Genomic DNA, 10,455 nt, shown 5'->3' on the forward strand with positions numbered 1-10,455 from the left:
TTCCCACTGATGGAAGGAGGACAGGTGCAGGGGGAGTACAGGGGTGGGCAACTTTCTTGAGTAAGACAAAATGCAAGGGAGTGCTGCAAGCAGCCCAGATTGCCTGTGACTGATTTGATACAATGGCACAGACAAAAACACAATGATGAGGAATTTATGTCCTCAAATTTTTCTTTATATTCTACTGTTTTCTTAGGGGTAGAGCTTCATAGGAAAATAATTTATTTTCTTATCTTTTGGGTGCCACAGATGAGCTTAATTTTCCTAGTTTTTTATTAATTCCTTATAGTAATATAAAAAGAAGATAACTTATTTATATACAAAGTAAATTTCTAGACACAAATTAAGCAGTTGACACAAACAAAACCATTATTCAATTTATCTGTATCTGAATTTCTTTCCACATTACCTTCTCTAATCCCGGAATTAGTACATGAAAGCATCAAGTAACAGTGTCCTCTCATTCCCTTATCTGCTACACACCTCATTTGTACTCACTGCAGCACTATGGTATCTCAATAGCCTGAAAAATCACCTGACACTGCATATATTCAGGTTGCACTCCCTCGGAAATAAATAAGTCAATGCTACTTATTCTATAAACACCCCCATTGCAATCCCCCAGTAACCATAAGGATAACCTGCTTTAATTGAAGCAGAGACCATGGTCTGTATTATAACTTATTATAAGGTCTGTTAAGAGATTCCCTTAACAGCTATAACAGACTGCTTAAGTAAGGTATTGTCTCTCTTCAGAGTAAAATATTTTTAAATAAAGATTACTTGCAAGTGCATTTCCTTTGCAAGATTATACAGTCAGATCAATCACTGTAGTCATGCCCATTGACACTACCCCAGAAGGCAGTGTTGCTGCTTTCTCTTTAAAGGGTAATAGGGCAGCAAAGATGTCTTCCTTTACCCTATTAACAAGCCAAAATAATTCTGAAGACTTTTAGAATGAAAGCTGCTTGGCAGAGTATCCAAGTGGTCAATTTTCTCTACACTGCACTTACAAAAATAAACTCCTTTCCTCAAAAGACCAACTGCTCACATGCACCATCTCAGCTAGAATTAAGGGAAGAAAAGAGGAGGTGCCATTATACACTGAAGAGCTGCTCCTAAAACCAAGTGTCAAATATGAGCTGTGTGCTACAGGGAACTAACACATAGCAGCTGACACACTTCTCAAATTGCATCCTTACTCATTGCCTACCTTAAATTTGTAGATGCAGTTAAGAAATGAATTAAATAATCTCCATGGAAATTCCTGATGCAGTGTTTGAAAGTGTTCTAAAATCCTGAAAAAAGTAGAAAGATATCTAAAGGGTGATGACAGTACAAAAGAACAGAATTAGCTACTTGAATACTACCCCTCAATGCTTAAGAACCAAGAAAATACCAAGGTTTATCTTAAGGGTAGAACAAAAATTTGTAACTCTCCTACCAGTTAACTGCAGAACTTGAAGTAAATGTCAGCTGAAACACATATGGGCTCTCCCACAAAACCAGATTTTGCTGTCATGTGGTTTGTTTAGACATCAGGACTAGTAATTGAGCTCCTAAGCTGCACGTCATGAACCTCACCTTTGCTACTACTTGAATGTCTTCATTTCTATACTTTGAAATTTGAACTGCATGGAAAATTTCTACAGCTGCACATTGATTTTGTGCCCATTTATTTTTTATTTAATGATTTTTTTATTTCATATTATAATTAGCAATTAGGATCCTATTTTGCCTATACAGTTTTATATTTGCACCTTAATCTGGAAATCGGTCAACAGGCTTAATTTTACAACTAGAGGGTGCTGGTGGACCACAATGTGAGATGGTGTGCAAAACTCTTGATGACCTTTAGCAGAAAGAAGAAAAATAAAAGAAATCAATTATTACTGCTCAGTAGGACAAGCTAATATATTCCAGGGTAATACAAATACTGCAATATTATCTAGTATAAGTAAAAAGAAAATTAATACTTTATAGCTGATGCTTGGTTTCATTTTAAATTTAGTTCCAAATTTGCTGTTAAACTTCACTTCTGGCCTTAGTTTTTGTGCTGCAATGAACAAAAACCCTTTATCTGAACAATATGCATTCCTTTTGCTTCCCTTTGTGTGTGTTGGAAAGCAATTACAGTGTATTATTGATTAAGTGTTTTATGATAAAACACAAAAGCCATAAAGTAAGCAGGAAAGCAAGAAGGAACAAAGATTAATTTAACAATAAAATCTATAATTGAGATTTTACAGATAGAATGTGGACATTAATTACAGATAAATCATTTAATATGAGTTCTAACAAGAAAGTTATCTTCCAAAATTCATATAATTTCCAACACAAGGTAATTATTTTTTTGCCTTCCAGTACTGTAAGAAAAAATACAAGTATGAGAATAAATAATGTCTATAAATATACCATTCTGTATATATAAAAGTTCCCCCTCCCATCCTTCTTCTCTTTCATTTATCCTTATTGCTTCTTAGAGTCTCTGACAATTCTGCAATTACCTTCAACTAACCGAAATATTAAAACTTTGAACTAGACCTTAGAGATATCACTTCCCTCAGCCCCCATTCCACACAGCTCAATAACATCTGGGATTTGCCTTCCATTTCTTTGGATCAGAACGAAACCCAAAACGTGAGACCCCCATGAGACAGTGGCCAGGCAGCTGGTGGAGTGTGTGTGACCATACTATGAAGAGTAGATCTCTTCAACCCAAACACGAGTTGCTGCAGCCAGCCTGCTGATCACAAAGCGGCAGTGGCTTCAAAAAGCTCTGGGTGTGCAGGTTCACCAGATATCCAGTGGAGCCAGTGTGACATGCCATTCCTCTTCTTACATTCCCACTCTGGACCTTTTAGTTGTGCAGGATCATTGTATGTGGACAACATTCACCTTGTGGGCAACACCCAAGTAATCCAATGGTTCCCTTGTGTCCTACCTTAGCTCAGCACATCCTGGACATGCCAGAAATGTAGCACAGTAAGTGGGATCGCTTGTTTCCACACTATGGAAGCTTCATATATTTAAATCAGTCCCTTCCTAGCCTGTGAGTGGCCAACAGTCCAGATTTCCTTTTATGAATTACAAAGTTAGTGAGAGGTGCCTTATTTTCATACTGTAACTAGCTGTGGTGCCCTATCTCCCCAGCAAAGACGTGTATGGCACACTCTCATGGGCTGAGGCCAAGTCCCTGCTCTCAGCAGATACACTCTACTCACATGCCTACCTGCATGCAGCTTTCTTTTGGCCACATTTCTTCTCATGACTTGCCCTCACGAGGGGATGTACCCTGGCATCCACAGGAGACCCAAGGCCCTGCCCTCTGCACACCAAGGAGCTCACATTAAGGTAGTCTCCATGCCATAGAATTTCCTCTGGGAAATAGAAAGCTGTCTCCTATCAGAACTATTTCAAGCATAGGACCTTATTCTCCAAAATGTAGCAGCCAGATCATTGATTTGGTGAGGGCAGCCATTAATTAACACACAGGCACACCAGGGCCTATGAGATCTCAGCCCCTTAGACCTTAGGACACGTTTTCACTCCTACTGGTGGCTACGTGCTAGCTAGTACGCAAACAAGAAAAGGTATCATCATTGGTGAAAATGGGATTTTGTCTTGATAATTGGTTTGTTTAAAATGAAAGCTTTCAAGGGGATAAACAGAACAAATCAAGTAAGACGTGTCCAATGCAACAACAAAAAAAAATTGTGACTTACATACTGCAGGCTTGCCAGATGTTACAGACGCTGAGGCAGAGGACAAACTAATGTAAAAATGTATAACAAACCTGATACTGAGCTGCATCTTGTGATGCCTCTCCAAATCTCTTGATACCTTTAGTCTACAAAGTGGCTTGTTTGTTTTTTATACATTGTATCTAGTTTGTGCCTAAAGAAACAGCAGTTAAAATTTGTCCCGATGTTTTATTGCCAGCATATTCTAACACACTTAACTGTGCCTGCTTCATGGACGCAGTTGTTGGGGTTTTTTTCCTAAATGAGCTGATTTTACAAAATTAGTAGTTCTCTGATCTTTATTTCTCCACAAAGACAAGATCTGCTTACTTGATGCTGCCTTCACTTACAAAGCCTAAATAATAATAATAATTACACCTTAGCTTTTTCTTCAACAGTGCCAGCTGAAATTATACACGAACAAGATGTTTGGTGGGTGTTTCTTTTTCCTCTGGAAACCAGCAGAAAAGCTGTTAAATACTACATATACTAGAATACTGATTTTAATAATACTCAACGTGCACATCAGTTTCATTGTCAGAAACACTTTAAATTTCTGTATGTCACTAATAACAGAAGAGCGTTATTCAGCTTTATAATGTAGTAGGCATCGTCCTTCATATATATTCCTAAAGCAGGATGTATGCTGTACATTTATATACAAAGTTGGTCAGAGCACAGACATTGCAGTGTCATGCTTTCATTCAAATTTCAGATGCCATATGTTCAGTACAATCGCACGGCATCAAGATGCAACATATTGCTTTGCAAATGCAAATAATTTCACACAGTGGCCTTCATGACTGGGAAGGGATAATGAAATGGGCTATATTTTACACATATGAAAAAAAATAAAAGATTTATCATAAATATATGGACCAGTATATGACGTTGAAGAACAAGAAGCAAAAAGGAAACAGTGCTCTTGCATAAAGATCGATTCTCTTTGCTGCTGATGGAATGACAGGCTTGGGAGGAGGAGGCTTCTTGTTGTTCTTGGCTTGAGATTTCCCGAGCCCATTGTTGACTTCAATGGGCTTCCCATAACAGTCATAATTTGATAATTCAAAATCCCTTGGCAAGCTTCCAACGATGCTGAAATCATTGGATCTCAGATCAGATTTCGAAGTGCAAACTTTTTTGCATCGGGTCTCACCAACCTATGAAATAAAGAGTGAGGGGAATCATGATCGACTCACCACAACTCATTAGCAAACTTCATGCAGCTGCTACAAACAAACATACAGAAAATTACTTGTTGATAGGGATACATTACATCAGACTAATTTGTGGAATGGTTATGTTATAAAGTACTTAAAGATGATCAGTCAATCATATCAACTAATCCAAACATTCATAATTGTGTAATTTTTCATGCACAGCATGCCTCATGCTCTGCAATCTGCTATAGTTAGACTCCTTCATTTTAAGATGATAGAAGGGGAGAGAATATTTTTGTGGGGAGTATTTTTGGATATTGATTCTGTGCTGATGAACCTGCAGACCTGATACTATTCATTACTTGCATTTTTTTTAAGCTCTGAAACCCATAGTCAGAATTAGCCCTAAAATTCAATGTTTGATGCAATTATTTTCAGTTTGTTCTGGTTCTAAAGAGTTATCAGGTCAGGATCTTATACCTCATCCTAGGGTGACCATCTTGCATTGTACCTGTGGAGTTTAGTGCCTCTCTAAAAACAGGGAACACAGATGTAACACTATTCTCAGCACTGCCAAAGTCTTTAACTGGGAAATCTAAATCCAACAACAGGATTCCTGTGTTTCCTATAGCTCCTTTAGTGCTCTTGGGGATCAAGCAGTAATTTTTTTCTGTGGGGAAAAAAGGTTCCTATATTCCCTTCCTTGGATTTTATAAAAATTTTATTTCAGATTCAACATATCTCTAGGAGAACCAACTCCATACTGTTCAGGGAGCTTGAAGTGATTTAGAGACTACTTGCAAGGCACTGTGCTTTGTGACTTGGATAAACCTCTCCCAAACTTTCACTTCAGTTGGACTACTCAGGAAAGCTGAGAGAAGAATACAGACTATAAATTTGTTCACATATATAACCTTAGCATTAGTAGAAAAACTGCTAGTTTTCAGGCTATACCCATGGGCAACTGACATAAATGAATGTTTCAGTAAGGCTTCCTGGAGCCATTGGTCCACTAAAACTCAACAATTCAAAAGCTGCCTGTCCCTTTTACCCATTAGCCTGTCTCTCCTCCACAAAGACCTGAGGTATTTTACCCTCAGCTCTCTCCACCTCTGGTTTTCTGCAGTTTTTGGCTGATAGTTTGGGATATTTGCATAGTCATACTTTGTAATTACTAAAATAATAATAATAGTGTCATAAAATACAGTGCCAGGTTTATGGAAGAATCAAAAATATTCTGAAGAATATTACTAGCTTCTCTATGATAATGACACTTATCCTGCGTAGAAAGTACGGAAACAGTCAGGAAGAGACTTAAACTTTGATTGGGGCTTTTATTCCCATTATTGACAAAACTGATTCTAGTGCAAGGTGGGAAAGAAGCATGGCATTATTTCTTCTGAAAAAAGTGGATTCAACTTCCCAAATCTTCCAGAGTTCTTTTTCTCATGAAAGTAGTACATTTTGAAATTGATGCATTAAACAGAGGTGCAAGTTTGTCCTGGCTCCAGCCAGGAGAGGGTTAATTTTTGCAGTAGCCAGGAAGAGGCATGGCCAGGGCACAGAGGTTATTCTATATCACCTCATGTCATTGCCAGGGCTGGGGAAAGGGATTCTCTTCTGGCACAAAGACTTTTCTTCTAGTTGACAAAACGTGCAAAGGGAGCCATCCGGTATTGCCTATTGCCAGGGAATTTTTCTGTGTGAATAATTTATTTTCTTACACCTTTTGTTGTTAATATTATTGCTGTTAACTGCTCATTTTCTTATCTCATTTTCAGTAAATTTTTCTTATCTCAAACCATGATCTTTACCTTTTGTGCCTCCACTTGGAGCAAGGAGATGCAGCAGTGCATGGTTTTTGTGGGAGTACTAAATTGGAGAATACCATTTCTAAACCATCACAAAATCAAGATTCCAGGTTATAAAGAAGAAAAACAAGACAGGTGTTCCCTGATGGCAGGACAAAACTATACATACAAATCTCTTGCAACTGTCTCCCAGTCCTCAAAGACCTGACAGCCTAAGACAGTGTTCATTACTGGAGTAGTAGGGGCAAACTGTCTAGTGAGGTGGTGACTAAGATACAGATAAACATGATTATATGACCCTAGGTGACAGGATGCTATTATTCATCAATCTGAGACATTCCTTCCAATCAGATCATATCCAATGACATAGGTAATGAAGATATAAAGCAGACCCTTGTGCAGTGAAAAATGAGCTTGCAGGACTGGGGTACATGTTAACTGAAGAGTCATAGGAATATTAGATTTTTTCCATGGTCAAAACTAGCAAGATTTAGTAAGAGCACTACAAGAAATAGGATCATGTATAAAATTATAGGCCTCCTTTTGGATTTGAAAACTTCTAGTCCATTCCTCATACTACCAGTAACACATTGTAAAAATTCAGTGACACTAATTGTAGCCTAAATTCTCTCATTTATATCAGAGAATATTCCTGTTCCAACTGCAGTATCTAAAGTGCTCTCCTAAAGGCTGTTACAAGTCGGTTCTCATTCCCATTCAGGACTGAGAGTGGATTCTAGGTCACCTCTGCCTTATAAGCAGAGAACTGTTCACAGCATGTTCACACAGAGCTCTGCTTAGGCCAGTGTCAGCTGGAGTACTGATTTATCAGGGTGACACAATTTTCCTTGTATGAGCAATCTGGCCCAAATTTTCCTTTAATAAGTATATGTTACTTTTGAAAATAATTTAATCTCTTTCTTTGGCTTTAGAAATCTGACATTCTTCTATTTACTGCACTCAGCTGCTGCATAAACATATTTTTAAATTTTTTCTCATATATCTCTTCACCTCTCCAGTGTTTCTGTTGTTTTAATCTAAATTCACTCCACTCTAAATTCCTCTAAACAATGTTAGATAATATAAAGTATATATGATTATCTCCTTTTTATTAATTTTGCCTTGGTTTGTGCTAGAAGTGTAACAAACTCTGCTCCTCCTCACTTTCCACATTTACTGCACAAAGAACTTACCAAAGGCTACAGGAACTTCTTCTGTGCAAAAAATATTGTAGGGCTTGATTTTAGAGTACTACACTGAAGTTGTGTAAAGAAAAGTAAAATGTTCAATGTTATATCCTTTTGACTTCATCCTGACACAAAATATTTGATGTCACTTGCCTTATCCTGCCCAGCACCATGACCTGCAGGCCAGACCCAACCCACAGGAATCAGATTTATGGCTTTTCCCCAGCAGGGGATGGGGAGCAGCTGTTTGGGAAGAGAAGGCTTCTGGGGTAGTGTAGGGACACCCTGCATTCCCAGGGAGCTGGGCAGCGACTCCTTGTCTCTCTGCAATGGATTTGGGAGGGAGCAAGGAGACCACAGGAAGGTGACAGTTCTTGGGGCTTGGCCCAAAACACAGACCTAGTTCCCTGTTTCTTCCAGGATTGGACCACCTTGTCTAGGTTTGCGAGGATGGACAGACCACCTGTTTTTTTATGAATAGCTCAGAAGTACCTAAAAATGCCTCCTAGAATCCATAAGGCCCCTTGTGATATCCTTTCTCACCTTTTAAATAATTCAGGCTGACTGGTGCTCACTGCCAAGCTCAGCACCTGCTGCTGCTCCAGAGCTGCAGCACGTGTGCCTCTGCAGAATGCCTTTGGTTGCAGAATTAGGGGAATAATGTGAGAAGAAAATGGGGAAAGAGATGAAAGAATAAGTGCTGCCTATGCATGCAGACTGGCAGGTAGGAGCAACTAACTCGCCAGTTCTGCCTCTGCTGCTTCTGGTGCTCCTCCTCACTTTCCACATTCACTGCCCAAACTAGTTACACTAGATTTTCCTTTAAAAACATCCAGGATGGAGAATTTTTTCCATGACTTTGTTCCTCAGAAACATATGTACCTTATGTCTAATCTGAATTCATTTGGCTTCAATGTTCAGACACGAGGCCTGACTATAGTTAGTCTGATTAACTGCTGGTACACAGAGATGGTAACAAATCTAAACTTGATTTTGCATAATACAGATGATGTAACCAGGCTGACACATGAAGCCAAGAAAAATGTTCCTAAAGAGTTTCTTACCTTCACATCATTACCTCTGTCAACCTAATTGATAATACTCAAAAAGTTATATTCAGTTTGATTTAATCAATAAACAGATCAACTTTAATTTCACTGGCCCATTTATTAGCTAACATGAGGCTGAATTATGAGTAATATTAAAGATAATTAATACTTACAAACAATAATTATTAGTCAAGAGTCCTGTAAGCTATGCAATATTCTCCACTGATTGATGTCAGGCTTATAATTATTCATGTTATGCCACTTAGCTTTAAAAGTACTGGCACAAAGTTAGCTTCTCGCTGTATTTTGAAACCCTCCCAGAGTTAAAGGATTTATTAAAAATCAACATTAATGTTCCACAGCACTCACAGACCAGCTCTGTAAAAAAATTCTAGATGCAACTTAAGCTGAAATCTTAATTGTAAAATGTCTAACTTTAATAGATATTGTTTAATATTCTCATCAGCTACTGTGAATGAGAGCTATTTCATCCACACATTGAATATATTTGGCTTTTCCCCAGACATAGAGCAGAGTATTTGTTCAATGCTTTTCTCTTTTCAGTTAATTCTTGATACTTATAGCACCTCTACCTCTACCTAGTATAGTACCATTATTCATCTTGCAAGGTTTTTTATTCTTGCTGTATATGCAAAGTAACTTCCTATTGCCCTCAGTTATGCTAAGCATATATCTCTTTTCTTACTTACACAATTATTTTATTGAGTTCAGCTTATATTAATTGCTATGACCTCCCATTTGCCAGTGAGGAGAAAAGAGAAATGCTTGAATGATTGTTTTCAATTGTGCTATTTGTTAGGTTTTGTGGTTTTTCTTAAATTAGTGTAGCTTTACTTCTGGTTTGAACATTATTAGCTCACCAGCTCCATTTAAACTTTTTGTTTAAATTCTTCCATCCAGATTAGACAGTTGCCAAATTTGTGAAATCTGACCTTTCACAGCATCAAAAATATCAGGGACTTGATTCAATTTGTTTTGTGCAAATAGAATAAAGATCCTTTTCAATTGACTGTTCATTCCGTGATCAAGTCCTCTTTATCCATCAGGATGAAGTGCAATATAAAACCTGTCATTTTTGAGAGCAGTTATTGTCCATAACTCCTAGCAAGGCTTCAAACATGCTACAGCACTGGCAGCTTCTCAAGCCCAGCACGTATCGCTCAGGCTGAAGAGCTTCCCCACTGGAATGCTGTGTTCCCTGTCCAACACAGCACATCCTCCTTGCCACAAAACCCCCTCTTGCTGCTGTGCTCCCACCCTCCTGTTGGCATGCACATCTGTCCCCAGTGCTGCCAGCTCTGGAAGGGGCTTCCATACAAGATGAAGGAGGAGGTTTTTAACAAGCTCTGTTATTCATCTCTCTCGCACTTGTTTTGTGCTCTTCTCTTGTTCTTGCCATAATGATAGATGTAGATCATCAATAAAGTAGTGATTATTTAGCATTAGTCTGTATTCACACTGGGTATATTTTCTGGAGCAGCTCA

General features: G+C 38.3%; 1 protein-coding gene across 2 annotated transcripts in view; it reads right to left on the reverse strand.

Annotated features, from left to right (window-relative positions):
• Positions 1-2,211: 2,211 nt before the first annotated feature.
• GLRB (glycine receptor beta) overlaps positions 2,212-10,455 on the reverse strand; it is a 45,645-nt gene continuing 37,401 nt past the window's right edge. For both annotated transcript variants that reach the window (XM_031066351.1, XM_005415578.2), the window contains one exon: positions 2,212-4,903. In XM_031066351.1, the coding sequence (XP_030922211.1) occupies positions 4,607-4,903 (297 nt within the window). In that variant the 3' untranslated portion in view covers positions 2,212-4,606. The remainder of the gene's footprint in view (positions 4,904-10,455) is intronic.

The sequence above is a fragment of the Geospiza fortis genome, unplaced genomic scaffold (assembly GCF_000277835.1).
Source record: "Geospiza fortis unplaced genomic scaffold, GeoFor_1.0 scaffold40, whole genome shotgun sequence".
NCBI lineage: Eukaryota > Metazoa > Chordata > Aves > Passeriformes > Thraupidae > Geospiza > Geospiza fortis.